At 32.9% G+C, this 21,085-nt stretch overlaps 3 protein-coding genes across 3 annotated transcripts; 1 reads left to right on the plus strand and 2 right to left on the minus strand.

The window, feature by feature from the left end:
• Nucleotides 1-728: 728 nt before the first annotated feature.
• LOC134248697 (uncharacterized) lies at nt 729-5,002 on the plus strand. Its single transcript, XM_062731101.1, has 8 exons — nt 729-781; nt 1,824-1,977; nt 2,330-2,423; nt 2,745-2,872; nt 3,405-3,547; nt 3,718-3,763; nt 4,202-4,353; nt 4,642-5,002. The coding sequence occupies exons 1-8, from the start codon at nt 771-773 to the stop codon at nt 4,760-4,762; spliced, it is 849 nt and encodes a 282-aa protein (XP_062587085.1). The 5' UTR covers nt 729-770; the 3' UTR covers nt 4,763-5,002.
• Nucleotides 5,003-6,464: 1,462 nt separating this feature from the next.
• LOC134248706 (CXXC motif containing zinc binding protein-like) lies at nt 6,465-10,122 on the minus strand. Its single transcript, XM_062731111.1, has 7 exons — nt 10,046-10,122; nt 9,748-9,831; nt 9,388-9,444; nt 9,178-9,259; nt 7,613-7,722; nt 7,183-7,248; nt 6,465-6,602 (listed from the first exon to the last, which is right to left on the minus strand). The coding sequence occupies exons 1-7, from the start codon at nt 10,115-10,117 to the stop codon at nt 6,516-6,518; spliced, it is 558 nt and encodes a 185-aa protein (XP_062587095.1). The 5' UTR covers nt 10,118-10,122; the 3' UTR covers nt 6,465-6,515.
• Nucleotides 10,123-11,111: 989 nt separating this feature from the next.
• LOC134248723 (DNA replication factor Cdt1-like) lies at nt 11,112-20,260 on the minus strand. Its single transcript, XM_062731125.1, has 10 exons — nt 19,601-20,260; nt 17,481-17,687; nt 16,999-17,228; nt 16,591-16,788; nt 16,268-16,407; nt 15,910-16,028; nt 15,211-15,399; nt 12,582-12,707; nt 12,011-12,212; nt 11,112-11,661 (listed from the first exon to the last, which is right to left on the minus strand). Exons 1-10 carry the CDS (start codon nt 20,216-20,218, stop codon nt 11,510-11,512), a joined length of 2,181 nt encoding a protein of 726 aa, XP_062587109.1. The 5' UTR covers nt 20,219-20,260; the 3' UTR covers nt 11,112-11,509.
• Between the last annotated feature and the right edge of the window lie 825 nt (nt 20,261-21,085).

Raw genomic sequence — 21,085 nt, forward strand, 5'->3', positions numbered from 1 at the left:
AAATACACAATAGTAGCTGTATATGATTGCAAATTGACGATCAACAGATTATTGAAGGGGAGGTGTGAAATGGTCTTTTGTTTCCTAAACCTACTAGTGTATTCTTAGTAAACATACTCTAACTGGCTTCTAATTAGTCAACTGTGACTGGCAACCCCCAAAACAGAGTAGTATACATATTTGCAACACTATAAATTTTTTAATTTCAAAGGATCATAATAATATAATTGGGATTTGATCTCTTTTGTAGTAAATAAATATATATGATTTAAAATATAAATACATTTTAAAAATCTAACCCCTGTACAAAATTATAATAATTTCAAATGAATCAGTTTACTTTTTTTCCTAAAATATTTTAAAAACATTTTCATCAATAATAATATACACATTTATTACTATAAATGTAACATAAAGATCCATTTTCTGTATAAACAATATCAAATTCTCAAAATAAAAAAAGTGCCGTTCTGACTTTTCTAAAGTGCCGTTTTGACTACTCTCAAGTGCCGTTTTGCATATTTCCTAAGTGCCGTTTTCACCAGGTGCCGTTTTGACTTGTACCCATATATATATATTCAAAAAAATAAAAGAAAAAAACTTTGCAAGTATATTATTTTGAGTACAGAGTAATTTGAAAATAAATATTGTTTCGTCTACTGAAAAGTACAGAGATGATTTTCTCTATAAATGAATCAAAAAGTTGTCTTTTATTAAAAAAAAAAAGTTAGTGTTTGGTTTTGTGTGCTATGTTGATAATGTAAACAAAAATGGCCGACAGGTATGTCAGCAACGAGATGATGTTTTTATTTTAATTTTACCTATTTGTATCGAGTTGTTTAGTTCGAAGCGTAATGAGAAATCTTTTTTGTTAATTTAGGGGTGGGGTATCCTTGATTTTCGTCAAAATCCCACTTATGGTCAAGTTTTATTCTCTAAAGAGAATAGGTCAAGTTTATGTCCTTTGGATAAAAGGTTCTATCGATCTCTTGTTTTTGTTTATCAGCTGCAGAAATAGTTGAAAACCATGAGAGGGTCGTATATGGTTTTAACAATATGGTTGAAATTTAACTACATAATGATATAAAATATTCTACAATATCATAATGATCTGAAATTGAACTTACTAGAGGTACTGTTAGCAATGAGCTCACTAAATGATACCCCCGCCTCCCATATTAATATAATGGCGTCCATGTTTTGCTGTGGGAAACCCAAAATATGTGTCGGATCAAAATGTAAAATAGGAGGTGCACAATGGCAATATGTATTATGTAATAAAGATTCTGTGAAAGTTTCATCAAATTTCATTCAGTGGTATGAGAGGAGTTGCGGATAAGAGATGAGTATCCCAAAGCGTAACAGACAGACGGATGGACGGACATACAGATGGACATACCGATTACTATATACCCTCCCGCTTTTGAAGCGGGGGGTATAATAAAAGAGAAAGATCTGTACAGAGTCAGTACTATATATTTGAGTGCGATATGGTAATTAAGAGATAAAAAAATATAAAAAATTAGGTCAAATATTGTCAAAAACATTCCTTCTCTAATTTGTTTATAAACAGTTTATATCTAGAAGTGAGATATGAATGAGAGCATATGATCAATTAATGTATGAGGTAATTGAGGATCTGTTTAATCTCCGTGAAATTCGTTGACTTAATATTTTGGACTGATATCTCTTCGAACATGTCGAAGAGACATCAGTCTAAAATTACTCTCAACAAATCTGACTGAGATTAGGATCTGTTCAATCTCTTCAGTATAAATGTGTCAAGGTCATTCATTATAAAAGTTGAATATCTCTTATTCTAGGGAATCCTTGCAAACGGAGAGTACACAGAGTCAGGACACTGAGCAAACAGGGGACACTAACCAATCCCATGGGGTCTCCGCGGTGCCGCTCACGGCGGTGTCTGCCTACAAACATTTACGGGAGTCAGGGGAAGGCCCACACAATGTTCCACAGGTTTTATCAAACAACAACATTATTTAAAAAAAATTACATTAATAATTCTTTAGTTATAATTTATACTGGTAGGCAAGGCCACACTAAATGTGCATAATTGTTGTCACATTGATAACTTGTATGCAGAATCAGCCTTTCATTGACTACGAATACCAATAAATAAAATATCATATAAATGAATCATTATTTAAGCAATGAATCATTATTTTTGGAAAGATATACATGTGTGGTTTCATAACTGCAACGGTTTGTGCAAAGGAATAACACGCGTTGGTGTTTTGAATGCCATAAATTTCCAAAAACTTTATATGCAAAATACATGCGTAATGTAAATGTTATTTGTTTTCTTTAGCTTCCTTCCCACAGATTCCAGTACTCTGTATGGCATGACCTGAGGGAGGCTGTTCTCACTGGGACAATGCTGAAAGCCCCCAGGGTCAGAGAAGGTAATCAACTCCAACATACCAACACTTGATTTTTAAGGCCAAATTTTGTCAACCATTTTATAGGTTTTTCAGACTTGGGAACAGATTTTGCATCAATCCTGAAAATGACAGGGATTCTGGGTCCAAAAAAGCTGGGTGATTCAGACAAAAGTGAGACAGAGAGGCTGTTTCTTACAAATTTTCTTTTAACAATTGTCTTTATGCAAGTTTCAAGATTTATTTATTTCCTTGAATCAAAGTAAGAGTTTTTTATTGATGCAATAACTTTCTAATAATAATTTTTAGCATTCTGATTTATAAAAGTTTTATTTTTCACACTAGGTCCCCCAGAGAAAGAAAAAGCATTCTATAAAATGAAAGATGAGGAAGACAAAGTAATTCACCATTCTCACACAGGATCAACTAGGGATGCTTACAGATATACAATGGAAAGCTGGGAGAATGCTACGGTACATTTCCACTGTTACAGAGAAAAAGTATTCTTCATTGTATTAATTAAGGGGGGGGGTGTAAAAAAATTTACAATCTGTTGACACTGATTAAGAGTGGCAGATTAGTTTTTAATGTATTTTTATAAAAAAATCTAATATTCAGTTTCTCCCCCCTCTTCTTTTTAAATTTAGTGTGCTTATATAAGAACAACTGCAAAATATGAATTCATATATTTTTGATGAAAATATCAAGGATTCATGTTTTAATTGTTCTTATCTTGCATTGAATTTTATTAATCTGACATAGTTACACTTATATTGTGCATGTGATAAAATGTTTTTATTTCTCCTCAGACTGTCAGCCTATGTTAAATGTTTTTTTTTTCTTCTCAGACTGTCAGCCTATGTTAAATGTTTTTTATTTTTCCTCAGACTGTCAGCCTATGTTTAAAGGATTTTTTATTTTTCCTTAGACTGTCAGCCTATATTAAATGTTTTTTTTTCTCCTTAGACTGTCAGCCTATGTTAAATGTTTTTTATTTCTCCTCAGACTGTCAGCCTGTGTTACCAGGAGTTACACGACTCGTACCAGAGATCCACGTTTTATGCCGTCCTTGGGAGACTACAGAACGTGGAACGTCTGTATCTGACTGACAACACCATACAGAGTCTGAAGGGGAAGTCCTTCCCAAAGTTAGTTCTCTCTTCATGAAGAACTCAGTTCTAATACATTTTTCATTATTTTCATTGACAGGATGTGTATTGGCAATCAAAATTTTCACTGTTCTTCAGATCTAGAAAAATACACGTAATATATTAAGTTGTGCAAAAATTTATACTGCTCAATTCTTTTTACATTTCAGATGTGAAGTGTTGAACCTGAATCATAATTTCATATACTCCTTTTCGGTAATTGATTTTCTTATTCCCACTTGAGTCTCCCCACTAATTTTATATAATTTTTTTTAATGCATAATTATCAAATGTTTTAGACTTCCAAATTACCAAATAGATTTATTCATTAAATTTTTTTTTGTTAAATTATTAAATTCAAGTACATTAAAGAAATAAACATTTAAGTGTCATTGTCACCTGAAGTGATCATTATGTAAAACCAATACACCCCAGTACAATATAATTACTGTATATACTCGCCTATACGTCGGTCTGCCTGTAAGTTGGTTGTATTTTTATAAGCTTAGATTGGAAGGATTGACCCTTTACTATACCAACCTTTTTATGACTTGCCTATAAGTTGAATAAAGAGTTTTGGACCAAAGATTAACTCCCAAAATACTGACTTAAAGGCGAGTATATATTGTAAAGTTTTGGGGTCCTTAATTATAGGAGCTGCCCTCTATCCCACGGATTCGCTGCCTGATGTTGGAGAACAATGATATCAGCTCTTTTTCTGGCCTGTCTAAGCTTTGGTCCTCTCCCATTGAGGAACTGTATCTGAACGGAAACCCTGTGAGCTTCACCATCAACTACCGACCAAAGTAGGTGACTGACCTGGAAATCTGTGTTCCTTCATTATTGCTTAGATTCTATAAGGGATCTTTATCATTACTTTAACATTCAACTGATGAGCATCATCAACATTTTCAGACTTGCACAATACTGTACAAGTGAAATAGATCAACAATTACATTTCATTAATTATATGTTACATGTACTATAAATTTACACTGGTTTACTAACAGGATTTGGAATCCTTTCGAGTCAAATCAATGAGTTTGAACTATTCAAGCATATTTTACTTAACTGTCATCATCTTTTTATTTTAGGGTTTTCCAGATTTTGACCCAGTTAAAGGTGTTGGATGGAATTCCCAAACTCCAGTCTGACCTTGAGTTTATTCCTGTGGTGGAGCTTCCCACGCAGTCTTCCCAGTGTACCATTCTGTGAAGGTCTCTCAAGGTCATTTAATGAGGCATCTAGCAAGTAACTTAGTCCAGTGATTAATACAAAATACACATGTACTTCATCCATGGAAAATTTCATAGCCTTCCAGTATTGATGGTGTCTTGTATTGTATATAATGCATGTTCATATACATTAAAACATGGTTTCAGAGAAATGCTGATAACGAAATCACACTTACAGCAAAGTGATTTTTAGCCGGGCTTATTGCTCCAAGAGCAATTGCCGGCTTATGTCATCCTGTATATAGGCAGGATGTCAAAGATATAGTCGCCATTTTAAAGTTACGTGTAAAAATATAGTTCTTACTCTCAACCGCTTCCGAGATGATACAAACGCTAAATAAAGCAACATAAATAAAACGGTTTTATCTAAATAAATGAACATTAACTGTAATGACTTTGAAAACTTCAGTCTTAAGTCAAAGAACATAGTTTATTAGCGTAAGGATTTCTGATAATCAGTGTTATCGTAGTTCTCTACACTAACGAGGAAAAACAGGAGAGGGAACCAGATTGGCCTGTTTGTTTACATTCAGCCGTAGTACCAGATTAATTTCGATTCCGACAAAATCGGACCGTGGTATTTGGATCGAAAACTCACTGTCAGTGTCTTATAATTTATATTGCTAGTTTTAAAATAATTTTTTCATCAGAATTTTTAATCTGATATTCTTGTTATTTATCTGTTTCATACAATATAAACGTATGATTCATGTAATAAATTCATTTTACTCTGTAAATGAGCCCGGCTCTCTGTACTTCTGAGCTTTGATTATTCCATGTAAAACAAACTAAAATTGGTCGTCAGTAGCACTTTGCTGTAATAATGATTTACTGTATATATATATGTACCAGTACCAGTAAAAAGATATATTTTTGTCTGTGATAAACTGCAGATTGACTTATTTTCAAGAGATTTATATTTTTGAGGGTTGAGAAAGAAATATTGAATTCTTGGGGATTTATTTTTATGGTTGAAGACATATAACCATGATGGACTAGTTTTGAGTCTTAACATTTTCATAGGGACACAATTTTGTGGGTCTCTTTATACATTCAAATACAACCCTATGAAAATAAGGGATTTCATAACATCAGATTTGCTGAGATAATTGATATCCTTGAACAATAATTTTACATAATTTAAGGTATTCAGGTAGGACTCAGCCCCCCTTCCTTTTTTAAGTTTATTTACAAGTACATGTGTACCTTCTTTATATTTTGTGTAAATCTTTATAAATAGTTGTACATATACCTGATCATCCGTCCTCTTCCTCTATTTAGAACATTTGAATTACTTGCTGTGCAATACATTTTTAATCCTTCTCATATGAACCATATAGATGTGTACGCATTTAGAAGAAACCCATATTAAACATTCTATATTTATATGAAAAAGTTACATATTAATATACATGTACTGTTAATTATTTTCCTTGTTATATACATATTGCTGAAAAAAATGTTAACATCTTTTCCATTTTGACATGCTGGTTTTGTCAAAACTTTTCTTTTATAAATAAACTTTTAATGCACAATTTCCTTCACTCTTGTTTCTTCAGTCACTCAACAGAGCAGCTTGTCAAGACTGCTAAAATTTGGGTTATAGATTTGGAGCATATTTTATATTTTGAATTGTTTAGAGTTGCATTTAAAAACATTTCAAAAAGAAAACCACACAAGAGTCTCTCCGTGTTCTTTTATTATGCGTATTTACAGGTAAAAATGATAAAGTTCTATTTGACCACCTCAAATCTGTGCTGAATGTTAAACACCCCCACGGACTGGTTAGCTTGTGCATCATACTCTGACCAATCAGGATCCTGTAAACAGATATCAACATTATAACACTGTAAGAAATAACCAATCAGGATCCTGTAAACAGATATCAACATTATTACACTGTAAGAAATAACCAATCAGTATTGACAGATCGAGGCTGAAAGCCAAGGTTAACCAACACCTTACAAGGTTCATATAGTCAAGATGGATATATATGGATCAGTGAACAATACGTTACACTGTATTTATAGAGATGTAAATAAGCATATAATTTCTAAAATATTGTTTCATGAGCACTAGGAAAATTTGTATGCACTTTGGACAACGTATTGAAGAAGTAAGTCATACATATGTAAGCAAAAATATTCTGAGGTACTTGTACTGTTTTCACTTTTTAATAAAACATCTTTATAATTTTCATCATAAAATGCTTTGAGATTGTCTGTGAAAATTGCCATCACAATTCTGTTTTCAAATATCAACATAGGATATAGACAGAGAAAGCTTGCCTTAACTTAGGGAAATAAGGTGTCATAAAAATATGATGATCTACTGTACTAGTGTATATATACATATATGTAATAATTGATGTGGTCACACATGCCTACTAATAGCCCTTACCCCTTCATTGAAGGCTATTTCTGTAAATGGTGTCCCAGATTCTGCTCCCTCTGCTACAAATCCTGCCTGGAGAGAAAAAAAATCATAATTTAATATCTTTCCTACAAATACAGCATATCAGTAAAAGAATCCTCAGACTACCTAATAAAGCTAATTAAACTACAAATCCTGAAGAAAAGAGATCTAAGGGCAACAATGCTCACCTGAGTAACTTACTCAAGGAGAAAAGTTTATTGAGTGTGTTGAACTTAGTGTGGGTGAGAAGTTTACTGAGTCTGTAGAAATTATTCTTGGTGACAAGTCTATTTGAATTTCCTCTTCGTGAGAGATCTATTGAGTCTGTTGTACTTACTCTGAGTGAACAGTCTATTGAGTTTGTAGTACTTGCTCTACATGAGAAGTCTACTGAGTTTGTGGTACATGTACTTACTCTGGGTGAGAAGTCTATTGGTTCTAATCCCCTGCAATCAAACACAACCACCGTCACAAACTTTCCACTGTCCCCCTCACAGTATGGCTTTAGGGAATCTCTCATTATGTCTGTAAATTTATAAACTATGTGTCAACAAGGTTATATAAATCAATTAAAAAATTACCTTTAAGACAATGCCTGGCAAATAAGAGAAAATCTAGATTTTAATTAACCATTTAATACAAATTAATACAATGAAGCATGAAAACAAAAATAAAAGGTAACTGGTAGTTACTTAGTGTTCATTCCTATAATTAGGAACAAAGCAAGGTCTGAATCATCAGGTTCTACATGTAGATAGAATTGGACTTTAACCTGATGATATGCTAGGAATGTAGCACAGACTCTCTGTTATTTCGTCAACATAGAGCTAGAATCTGATAACTGACTGATTTAATATCAAGATACCTGAATCTCTGTGGAGTGGTTTCTAGTCCAAAAAGACATTAATCAGGTCCAGCACAATGTCTTGATTAAGCTATATAGCTTTAAAAAGCTATTTAGCTTTATTAAGCTATTTAAAATAGCTTAATAAAGCTATTTATCTGCAGTTTTTTATCTGCAGTTTTTAACAAAAACGTTTTTAGTAAGAAATAAACAAAAAGTCGCAAGTATTTGACTATTCATATATGTACTTTGGGCTATAAAAAATACAACCTAAATCATAGAAAGTTCTGACATTGCTGTTGTTGAATACTTTTAAGCAAAAGATGAATTTCCATTGTTTGGGTAACAGCACTATCATAATGAGTGCGGTGAGGCGTGGATAAGTATGATTGCTTCTCATTGTGTTGAACTGTTACTAATCAATTATCCTGTTGGCCATAACTGACCTCCTTTATAATTTCATTCAAGAAATAACTGTGTGGTCACTCATCAATAGCCCCCAAACTTTTAAAAATTAGAGTACAAAGTCTAGTCTCAAGGAGACAAAATTTGGTGAGTGATTTTTACATGCATTGTATTCAGAAGAGATCAAAGTTTAATATTCCCACTGCACCAAGGTGCGACTTTTTGCACATGCTGAAAAAATAAAACATTTGAGAAAAAAGTGTGATAAAATAGCTTAATCAAGCTATTCCGAATAGCTTAATCAAGCTATTCCGAATAGCTTAATCAAGCTATTCCGAATACCTTAATAAAGCTATATAGCTAAATCAAGCTATATAGCTTAATCAAGACATTGTGCTCGACCTGTTAATAAACATGTAAACTATGTAGTAAAGATGTAAATCAAAAACTTCTAATCACTAATTTTTTGTGAAAAGATCCAAACTTCATGTCCATAAATGTAAATTGCAATCTATAGTATTTAACTACTTAAGAATTCATCATCCAACATTAACAAAATAAAACCCCAATAGACCTTTCCACCTAAAAATACAATTATTTAATCCACAAAAATATGCAATTTAGAGTTCATATATATGTAGTCTTGTAATCAAATCTGAATGCCTTTTCCACTTGTCTCACAAGTATCCTTACAACCTCTCTTCTTCTGTTTTTCAATAAAAATGACATACCTATATGGTTTTCTCTATGGCACAGTTTACATTTCATCACTAGACTAGCATGGCCTCTTCCCCCTTTCACTGGTGTATTCTCCTGAAAATGGTCAATACAGCACATCTAACCAGTGCAATATTGATATCTTAATTTTTAAATGTATAAAATCTAAAAAAAAAAAATTATATAAAAATAATAAAAAAAAACCTTCAAAAAGAAAAACTCACAGCAAGACTTAGGTACTGGAACTCTGTTGTTTCTTCATTGCAATTGCAACACTTCAACTGAAAGAAAAATTATATATTTTTATTTTCTATTGTTGATCTACTAATGAGATATTACTGGTTAATTTTTAAAAACATGACAGGAATGTGCTAACTTCTATGCTATGGCTTCAACTTTAAAGTAAATATTTTTTTTATAATCTTATTTATATTTGATAACAGTATAAATAAATCTAAAATAGGTTTTGGGTCCTAATGTATTCGCTAAAGTCCAGGACCAAATTTTCTATGGGTCGAAATGTAGAGTTACCTGCGATGTTCCTTAGAACATTCTAGAATAAAACTCCAGAAAAACCTCCTTACCCGTAAATACCACCTAAAGTCTTCTCCTTCCGCTCGAAAATTTGTCAAATTCTCCAAATCAGCTTTTAACTGAAGACCTATTTTCTAAAGAAATAAAGTAAAGCTTGAAATTTCATACGTCACTGTCGATAATGAAAGTAGAAAGAATCATAATTCGCGATTTCATAAAAATGTAATTATTGGATAGAAGTCTTGTTCAAAAATTACAAGTTATTATCAAATAAGACAATTTTGGGTATCAGTAGCTCATTATTTCAAATAACCAAAGATAAATACAACAAAAAAATGTAACACGCACCACCATCCTGTAAAATGAAAGTAAAGCGTTGTTTACTTTAGTCAGCCGTACGTCAACAAATTCGGTTACCATTTGGACGGCATAGCTATTGTCTCAAATAATAAAGAAACTTTTTTAAAAAAAATGCTGGAACGAAGCACATTAGGAAAAAATATGTCTAACAATTTTACAATGTTAATATTTACTTCAGCATACTTTGAAAAAAGTTGTTTTAAATTGATCTTCATCATCTAATTCAGATTTTGGCTTTAATTTGCCTATTGCTAGATTTTAAAAAATTCAGATCTCATTTCTCCAAAATCAACAGCATTAACCTGTCTGACAATGTATACATATTCATATATGCAATTGATCCCCATGTTACACCATGGCCATCGTTTTCAAATATACTGACAACAGGTTTTTTGTTGTTTTTTTTTATCAAAACAGAAAGGTTTCAATGTGGTACCAGTGATGCTTCAATGTCGTTTGTTTTTACTTTCACAATTTAAATAATTCTCTATTACACACATCCAGTCCGTTATCTTCACCTGGTGAGAAAGGATTCCCAGCAAGGTGTGGACATCATTTTCCTTCAATCCAGATCTTCCTCACATCTAATGTACAATGTGTACAATTTATCACCTTTACTCCTTTTATATACCGTGGATAAAGCTCATAGATGTTGTTTTCATATTCGCAGATATGATGTCAAATTGTTTTTTGCATGAATTTGATCATTAAACATTGATGATATTTACAATTAGAAAACTGTGTAGAACATAAATTAGCATAAAGTGAATTTTCCAAAATTGTGGTTAGCTGATTATTCTAATCCAACTCATTTTTAAAACCCTTGCTGAGGGCTGGGGGCTGAAATACAATTCACATATAAAATCATATCCAACCCAGAACATACATGTAGATTCTATAAAATATACGTGAATATGACACAGTGACACTGTGTGTACGTGTTCAATATGTATAAATCCTCACTGAAAATATATTTTCTTAATCCTTTTATACATTAAAAGAAGAGAGCATTTATGATATGTTCTTTATTAATTCTTGATTAGATAATTCAGTTCAACAAAAAATTCTACCATCAAATCTTGATGTACAAAGAATCTAAAATCCAAAACATTTTAACCATTATTCAGTGGTATTACACAAACATGCAACTAATCAACAAGACTTCTTCACAGAATAATAGAAATAGATGTATAAAAGAGAAATTAAAACATTATATCATGCTACTTTTTAAAATGTTCACATGGTTTCAAAAAATTGAACTTAAATATAAATTAATGTATAAAAAATTCCTAAAAATTTGCTTCTTTGATAAAACAACCCATGAGAAAAAAACATGCTTTAAAAATCCTTGTCTTCAATACAAACAAAAATTTGAAACAAACTCATAAATATTTGGCAATGAGATGCAGCGTTACACATGCATTTACAGATCCTATTTACAAGATATACAAGTTAAGATTTGACCATGTTTAATACTTTGGACTGTAGACTTCCCAGTTCTATATTCCTGTCCATCTTGACGTATTTGCCCTTTTTGATCTCCACCACTGTCAGCCATTCTGGTACAAGTTCTATCAGAAGTTTGACATGAGACTCAACATCAGCTGAAATAACACAAAAAGGTTCTTCAATTTCTTAGTTTTTAAAAGATTTACTATTGAAGGCATTTTTTACCAATTCAAATTTCTCCTCTAAACAAATAACTACAATGAAATCCACAACAAATTTTGCATCAGGTCTAAACACCAGACCCTGATGTTCAATGTCACATTGTCCAGTTAATTTGACACTGAATCATGCTCCTGAAATACACAGGGCCAATTGCCCTGTGTGGCCCCAAAATTGTTAGCACAGTTTTTAACAACCTTTTAAAATTTCATATTAACAGCAACTGGATTCAAAAGAGATATTACTAAAATAATTAGCATTTCACAAACAATACCCTCAACCTACCAGCTTGTATAGTTGTCTTGTAGCTGTCGGTTAGTTTCTGTACTATATTTTCCATTGTAAGAGCTGGTTTCTTTTCCGTCACAAAGTGGGCCCTGAGGATTCTCATCATCTCTGGAAGACGATGGATCATCAGTGACCTTTTGTCCTCCACGGGGTCACGCATCATCTCAAGCTCCTGTTTCTTAGCTTCTCGAGCTCGAATCTAAAAAATCAGTAACACAGAGGAATCTCTTTTACTCCAGTGAACTTTTTTTTCAAAACATAATTATATCAAAATTAACTGCAACATGAAACTTCTACTAAGTATATTTAATGATGATGAAACCACGAGCTTGACTTTTATGAAAGATAATTTTTAAAATGTGGCAATATTTATTGGATGTTTTGGTGTGAGGCATTATGATTTTTTTTTTTTTTGTACAGAAAGTACAAGACTTCTTATTAAAATGTATATGTTAGGAATAAAAACTACTTCTTTAAAATTCGTTTTACAGAAACTTGAGTTTTTTAAATTTGTCAGAAGTGACCTATTGTATAGTGCCTGTAACTGTAATATCAATCAGTTAACCACCTTCTCCAACAGGGACTGAGGAACTCCCTGCAGCTGAGGTAAATTCTTAGCTGCTGATGGCTCTGGTGAGTTTTTGGACTCCTTTTTCACGTTTTCCATGGCTACTGAATTAAGGGCCTTCTTTACCTATTAGGAAAATGACAGTAAATACATGTATTACAATAACAGTAACATTAAAACATGATTGTGACGTTAACCTTTTGTTTGTGTTGTCCATTCTATAGCTTAGTGTTGAGCTAAATCCCCTAACAATCTATTCAGTCACCTGTAAGTGTCCATTCTTTTTGGAAAACTGTCCATTCTTTTTAAGAATGCAGGGATTTATAGGCTATTTTACTACCGGTGCCTGTCCCCTCTTGAAAAAGGTGCAAAAATTCCCCTTTTTCAGATAGAAAATTCTCCATTAAACGGAGAATATTTAAAACATCGTTCTGAAATTTTCCGTTTTTGTCCGATTGAAGTTTTACAGCTAATTTACCATCCTAGTCATTCAAACGCTTTTAAAAGAAAGAATATATTATTCAAGCTTTTATTTGATATTGATGGTAAACATGTGCCAAGTCCATGATGTCGAAAGATAGGCGTGCGATTGTAGAGTTAAAAAGAAAAGTGTAGATGAGTAAGATGGAGCTTATATCACTATGAATCGGAAAATGGAGTAACAACAAAAACAATGTTAGTAGTGAAACATGAAAAACAGAATTGATTTGTGATAGATATTAGAGAAAAAATTAAATAAAGTCCTGACCTGGTTAAATTTTTTGTGTGTGTGTTATTTAGTATTTTTCCTAAAAATAATTTTTGTGGTCTTTGTAAAGGTCTACAAATGAAGAACTTCTAAGAATGCAGGATTTTGCTCCATTTAAAAAATTTCAAACTAATATCCAGTTAACATGCTCTCTTTCATTACATATAAAATGTAAAACAAAATAGCTAGATAAATCCCTGGAATGGACAGTTTTTTCAATAAGAATGGATAGTTAAAAACAAACAGAATGGACAGTTAAAACAAACAGAATGGAGAGTAACAGGTAAACCTTGGTATGTGCAAAAGAGGGAAACAAAAACAAATTAATACATTAAATAGGATTTAATGTACGTGTGAATAACAAAAAACTTGGAGATACAAGTTATTCCAGAACACAGTGTCTGCATCGGATTTGGTTGATTTTTCACATTTAAGTCCATGAGTAATGCACTTTTTTTCAATTCTCAAAACTTGAATTTAAATGACACAATTTCACATTTGATTAAGATTTTGGAAGCATCATTCCCTCGAGAAGAACCCATTTTAAGCTTGAAGTTGGCTTATATTAAATCCATCACCTAGAAAACAGTTTGCACCATGAAAACTACACTGCTGCAGTGAATATTTCGGTAGCAAATAATTTAAATTGAAACATTTCCAGATTTGAGTTGATTTGCTTTTTCAAGTCGAAGTTTGGCCCATGGCTATATCCAACACTGGGAACACAATTTGCATTTCACCATTACACTGCTGCATTATATATCCTCATAAACTGAATTCGAATTTTTAAAAAAACACGTTTTTGGTTTGAATTCGAAATTTTCTTTTACGCTTACTATTCTCTGTTTCCAGGTCAAAGTATCACTGGTTATATAGCATCTTTTGGTTTGAAATTAATATTTTAATTCTGTCATATATTCTCTCCATTAGAGGGAAACATGTTTGCCTTTACAGCGCAAAATATAAACTGATTTTAAGGAATTGCATTCTTATATAAAAACTAGCATCCCCGGAAATCCACCTGTAACTGTCCATTCTTTAGACAAAGATATTTTGTTATTTGCAACTGTAAACACAATGGCTATTCAACAAATTTCTGTGCTCCCATAGTTTACCTTTAACTGTCCATTCTGTAAACAATGAATTTACAGTGTGTGTGCCACCTGTTTGCACATTTTTTTTTGTTAAATTTTCAGAACAAGGAGAATCATGTTTTAAATAGGAGAAAGGACTCAAACTGTCCATTCTGAGAGAGAAAGCTGTTGGTATCAGATGGACTAACAATAATATCAACTGTTCTACAGTGTTCCACATACCTTTTTCTGGTTGGTAATTGAGTACTTTTTTAAATATAATTTTAGTATCTTTCATTCTATCACAAATAAGCACTTCTAATGAAGTAAAAGAAATTTCAAACTAATATCCAGTGAACATGCACTTTCATTGAAAAATGTACATACAGAGCATACGGATGTTAACAGAGGCTCTTAATTGTAAAAGTGGGCATTCTAAGGAGTTATCTTATTTAAGAAAGCTTTCTGTAATTCATCTACAGGACAATTGCTTACATTTTAACAAAAAATTTTAAACAGTGGTAAGGTCGTTGTATATCAATTTTAGTATATATATTTAATTCTCTTAGAGAAAATATCAGTATGTATTGGACTAATTATCAGTGTACCCTGTATTACAGAGAAACTTGTCTTATCCAAATATTGTATAATTTAAAATCAAGCCTAATACAGTGTAAACTTTACACCCTTTTCATTGAATTCAGTTGTTTCAAATGTTGCTTGATCAGGAATTTATTTTTAAATCTGGCCAATTTCTTTCTAACTAGTGATGTCCTGATAAGACAAGTTTAACTTTTATTTGACATACCCTGTCTGGGAGCCTGGCTTTGTTATCCTCTAGGACGTCTAGAGCTGACTGGTACTTCTTCACATACGGAGCTTCTGGCAGGCTGTCAACAGGAATATCTGGCACCTCATCCAGGGAAAACTTTGGATGCCACCTTGTAATTTTGTCTTCAGGGACAGAAAGGGGTCGAGATAGAGAGGACAGAAATTTCTGCAAAAAAGAAGGGAATATCTTTTGAATCTTTAGAAACATCCATATCTATATTTTCTGTATTCTGATGTGTTTTGATGAAAAACAGATGCAATTATTGTAACTTGTTTATTTGATTATTACTATGCAATTATGATATCTTATTAAGTACTTCTGATTTGAAGACATATTTCTGTCTAGGTATCCCAATTTACAAATTGATACCATTCATGGTAAGTATAAGAGAGCTTTTTCCAGTGGAAACACTCCCTTTTTTAATGTTTTTGTAGCATTTTATTAACTCTAAGTATCAACAAGTGCTAAATTGTGGTAGGCTGAAATAACCCCAAAGTGTACCAATAATTTTTTTTTTACTTACTGCATATTTAACAGCACATAAATAAATACCCACATCTACACTCAAAGATTTCAGCAAATTTCTTGGAATGCACTCACTGCAAGTTTCATAGCAGCCTTTTTGTGCTTTACAAGTTTACCCTAAGTACAAGTTTACCCTATGTATAGCTTTACCTTATGGTGTTTCATGACAATTGAGATTAACTTGTTGTGGAATGTGGTTTTCCTCTGAAGAATGTCTTTAGCAGCAAAACAGGGTCTACCTGACTTTGTTGTTAACTTATTCTCGGACTCTGTAAAGAAGATAACCAGTTTATAATTGTCTTAATTTGAACATTATACATATGTGCAGGTTTGCATCTCCATTCGGTGTTCTTCTGTGTAGATAAAAATGGCTACTCTTTCAGGCTGGTATTTTGTCTGTTGCAGGTATAGCTGTTCGACATAAATTGTTGCCATGAGCTACATACTCTTATTAGTTTTCCAAACTGACTCACAATTGAGTTATTTAGAAATTGAAAAAGTATTGTACCATCATTGAAGTTTGGTTCTACAGTCAGCTGATAGTCATGTGACTTTCCTCCAAAGGCAGGAAGTCCTTTCTCCTGTCTGAAGGTGTAGGCCTCAGGATATACAGTCTTTATCTGACCAACATTCTTCTGCTCAAAGTTCCTGTTAAACAACATACAAACAATCAATAAACTTACATCAAAATGCGTCAAGAATTTGTATAGGTACTAAATACATAAATTGTTATCATAAAAACTTGCATTAATAGAGACTATTAATATGAATAGATTAATTTACTAAGTATTTCAAATCAATTATTGCTAAGTCCCTTTGTCTTTGGCATACCTTTTGGTCATCTCCTGAACGGCTGTCTTGAGTTTGGAGAAGGTGCAGATTTCTGAGCGATTATGTAACATGCTGACCACTGTGTCCATGCTGCGGAACATGTCCTCCAGTAACTTGTACTTGTAGGGGAGGGACAGTGAGGGAGGGGCGGGGGTGGCCAGATGGTGGAACCTCTCATAGGCTGGGGCCTTCTGGTCACTGAAACAGCAGTTTATATCATCAATGGTCAATTGTAAGCATTCAGAGAAATCGTACATTATTACTGACAACTGAGTAGTTAAACAATCAAACTTACTATTATTGTCCACAATTCAACCACTAAACTTTAAGACAAAGATCTTTTACTCTCATCCATATTCATAACAAACATTAAGGCTAAACTGATTAATTTTACTTCCATTGACGTACCTTGCCGGTTCCAACTCCTCCTTTGCTTCCACCTTCACTTCTATTGCCTCAAATTTACTGAGTTCTGGGGCCTTTGCTTTGGTGACTACAGGTAATGCTTTAGGTTTTGTTTTTGACTCCTTTATCTTTTTCATTTCCTTTTTAGCCTCATTTAACTGTAATAGCTGAGCTTTCAATTCCTCTAATTTACCACATTTTTTCAGCTTTTCTGTCACCTCAGATTTGGATACCTATAAATAAAATCACAAGTATAGTTCACTTAAAAAAAAGTCTAGAGTAATGCACCTTCATATTGTGCAGTGCTTCTATGTTTCATTTTGTTTTTAACAAATCAAATATCATCCCAACCCTCCTAGCTGTGGGTCATGATTTGAAGAAAATTTAAATGAATGAAGTTTCACTAAATTCCAATATTTCTGGTTAAGTGGTCCTTGAGAAGATTTTAATCTTTTAACTTTAGCTAATAAGACTGATTTCCTCACCTTCTCCATTGCTGTGCCTTCTTTATTGAGCTCCTTCAGTTTCTCCATGGCTGCCTGGACCTTGTTGGATGTGGGGACCTTCGGACCTTTCTCCATCTGCTGTCTCACAACTTCAGGGGTGTCGGGGAGGGGGGAAATGGCCAGGGGTGGCAGGTCCAGGACTTCACGATATTTCTGTTTTTCTGAGTGCACTTCTGGTTCTCGCAACTTAAAGGAAAGATTAAAAAAGACTTTAATAAAAAGTAATATATATATATATATTTAGCAAGCAAAATTTGTAGAATAAAGTGACACTCACACTGCTAGCTCTAACAAAGCCTGTCTGAAGAGAAAATTCTATCAGTGCACATTAATCTAGAGTACACCAAAAATTAAATTCACCTTGAATTAACCAATTGTTTAATGGTTAATCATAGCAAAGAGAGATTAGTAGATTGTATGCATTTGTTAACAATTTCCACTTTAAAGACTTGATAATTGTGGAAATTGCATGTAAAATACAATGTCATTTGATGCCACAGATAAGATCTTCAAAATGTCTCATGCATTTGAAGAGGTGGATCTAAGTTAATTTTTTTTCTTTTCATGTCAAATTATATAAATAATTTCATAATTTTTTTTCATTTGTGCACTCACAAGTTCAAATGGTGTGTCTAATGAATTTTTTTCCCCCAGCAGTGTTTTCCCTAAGAACTGGCAACCGGCCAAATTGACCGCTTCAATTGACAAAAATGCCGCTTTGAAATAACAATTAGTTGTAAGGTCCACAGAGATTTTGTTCATAAACCTCATACCGTAGACTTTTACAACTGATTCTAACCCTTTACTTTGAAATAAAAGGAAAACACTGCCCCAGTATTTTAAATCTTAACAATATAGACCTTTTGAAGTTTTTCTTTAAACCTAATACTTTTGACATGGAATCCAAATGATCTAATTAAGAAACAGTAATTTGTAAATAAAAAGAAATCGTGGATTGATAAAACATAACATGTTCCATCCCTTTTCCAATATCTATACTGATTAATTGAATCTCAGTCATGCCTCATTGTGTATACAATCACCCAGACACAAAGCCATAAAAGGTGTCCCATGGTGCAAAGATTGCCTGGAGTGGACACATGTATTTCTTTATGACAACTTCAGACAAGATTCCTATCAACTTATCAACAGCCCAGTTAAATACAATCAAAGAATTCATTCAGGATATTACTTATTTATCACACCATTATTTAAAATATGTAGTCACTGAAATATTTCTAAGATGATTTTGTCTCATATTAATTAATCAATCTTGTCACTCCTTTAAATTTTACAAGAAAACTGTATTGAAACCTGTCCTAAAAATGCAAATTAAATCCAGTTTATTCTTCACATTAAACAGGTCCAGTACAATCACTAGATATAGCTACTTAGGTAGAATTACCTACGTAGCTTTATTTACCTACCTCAGGTAGCTTTATTTAGCTATTTCAAGGTACGTTTTCAGAAGTTTTCTTTTTATTAAAAAGAGACAAATAGTCGCAATTAAATGACTATTGATATTTATACTAGGGAGGCTTAAAAAAGCAATCCAAAGCAGAGATAGTTTATACATTGCTGCGTTTGGACAATTTAGAGCAAAACATGTAATTCCAAGGCATGACTGAGTATGATTACTTCACATTGTGCTGAATAATTTCCGACCTATTATCGTTTTAACCAGAACTGGACTTCTTTGTCATTTCATCCAAGGGGTAACCGTTCTAACTGTCATACGTAGCCCCAAAACTTTCAGAACTTTGATTCCAATTGCGCAGAAAAAGACATTTTTCCAAGAGGGATTTTTTCATGAGTTGTTTTCAGATGAGTTCAAAGTTGAAAATGATCACTGCATCAAAATGATATTTTCTGCACACACTGAGAAAAATGCTTTTAAATAGAAATAAACCAATTTGGTAGCTAAATAAAGCTACCTCAGGTAGATAAATAAAGCTATGTAGGTAAATCAAGCTACGTAGCTAAATGTAGTGATTGTACCAGACCTGTTAACCTCTGCAATAGACATATCAAATAACTGCTACGATCGATGAAATAAACCTTAAGATTTGCCAAAACAACTGTTTTTTTCCCCATTTTACCTCATTTTCAGAGTTTTCGCTTTCACTAGATGCAATGACATCGCTACGTAACTGCAGCTTCTTTCTGGACCTTGGTGCCTTGACTGTCTCCTCCTTTTCTTCTTTAAGGGGCGTCTTCAGGTCCTGTTTTACCTTGCTTTGTCGGGTACGCTTTCTCGAGGCCTGGGTCTTTCCCTTTGTTTCGCCCTCATTGTTCTGTTTAGATTTCTTTGATGGCGTCAGTGGACCGTCATGTTCGTCCCAGGCAGATGTTATTTCTTCACTAGCCGAACTTGAAGCTGGAGACGGCGATCTCGATCTTAACGCATCAGTTATTGATTGCTGTCCCTTGATTTGCTTAATTTTCCTGGTTCTCTGCTTTACACCTTTTGTTGTTGTTGATTTTGCGCTTGCATCGGGCAGAGAAAGTGTAAACAAAACATTTTCTGGTTCGGCAGATACAGGTGTAGAAATTCCTTTACCTCTGGTGGACGATCGCGTTGATCTTGTGCTCTTTGGTTCACTCTGAATAGTTTCTGAAACCTCTGCATTAATTTGCAACTTTCTACGCTTAGATGGCTGTGCATCTCCATTTCTTTTCTTGGTTGCATAAAACTCTGTTACTCGTGCTTGCGCCATTGTTGTTGTCAATTTTCCCGCTTACCGCGGAAGTCACGTGATCAAAATATAACGGCGCGTCGATTTACCCAAATGGACCCAAATGGACCCAAATGGAACCCAAATGGACCCAAATGGAAACAAATGGACCCAAATGGAAACACAAATGGACCCAAATGGAAATCAAATGGACCCAAATGGAAATCAAATGGAATATAAAACATGTATTATCGTATTTTATTACTTATTTAAAATGATAAAAATAAAAGAACTTACAGGTACAAATGGAGTTTTAAATTAAATCATATTTTCTTACATTGTATTTTGAGACATGAAATTGAATTAATTTTTATGTTATTCTATATATCGGCAAAATTGTTGAGGGTGAGGGAAGTGGGGATGGGAGGGGCATCCCCCCCTCCCTCCTACTCCGTTTGTAAGGCCATGAAAACTGTATACTTCAATTTTGTATTCAAATATATGCAAAAGATATTAAAATAGAAAAAAATATCGTATTTTTAAAAATATGATTAAAGAAAAAAATAACTTAAAACATTTTCTTTTTGTTAAGTTCATTATTTTTCACTATTTTGAATAAGTAATAACTTGAAAATACGATAATATTATATGAGTTGCGTCAAGCGAAAAGGGACCTTCGTGACAAAATTTTCGAAAATCGTTTTTTCACCGATTCTGACAGAGCTAGTTTTTCTGAATATTTTGATACCAAATTTTTTATTGTATACCTTCTAAATTTTAACTAAAACTCAAAATGAAAGCAGTGCAATTTTAAAAAGATAACGCTATAAAACGTTGAATAACGTCACATAACGTTATTGATATTTGGAACGCTTTTGTTACTAAATAACCCTTTTTTATTAGTTGGAA

This window comes from Saccostrea cucullata, unplaced genomic scaffold (genome assembly GCF_032062105.1).
Source record: "Saccostrea cucullata isolate Sc308-1 unplaced genomic scaffold, CSIRO_AGI_Scuc_v1 ctg757, whole genome shotgun sequence".
Taxonomy (NCBI): Eukaryota; Metazoa; Mollusca; class Bivalvia; order Ostreida; family Ostreidae; genus Saccostrea; species Saccostrea cuccullata.

Coding starts and splice junctions, on each gene's coding strand:
- LOC134248723 (XM_062731125.1), bottom strand. CDS start 20,218: ATGGCGCAAGCACGAGTAACAGAGTTTTATGCAACCAAGAAAAGAAAT. Junction 17,688..19,600: donor GCGAAAACTCTGAAAATGAG/GTAAAATGGGGA, acceptor CTTTCCTTTAAG/TTGCGAGAACCAGAAGTGCA. Junction 16,408..16,590: donor GTTCAGGAGATGACCAAAAG/GTATGCCAAAGA, acceptor GTTGTTTAACAG/GAACTTTGAGCAGAAGAATG.
- LOC134248706 (XM_062731111.1), bottom strand. CDS start 10,117: ATGGTAACCGAATTTGTTGACGTACGGCTGACTAAAGTAAACAACGCT. Junction 9,260..9,387: donor TCCAGTACCTAAGTCTTGCT/GTGAGTTTTTCT, acceptor GACCATTTTCAG/GAGAATACACCAGTGAAAGG. Junction 7,723..9,177: donor CCATAGAGAAAACCATATAG/GTATGTCATTTT, acceptor ATAAATTTACAG/ACATAATGAGAGATTCCCTA.
- LOC134248697 (XM_062731101.1), top strand. Junction 1,978..2,329: donor GCCCACACAATGTTCCACAG/GTTTTATCAAAC, acceptor TGTTTTCTTTAG/CTTCCTTCCCACAGATTCCA. Junction 3,764..4,201: donor ATTTCATATACTCCTTTTCG/GTAATTGATTTT, acceptor CCTTAATTATAG/GAGCTGCCCTCTATCCCACG.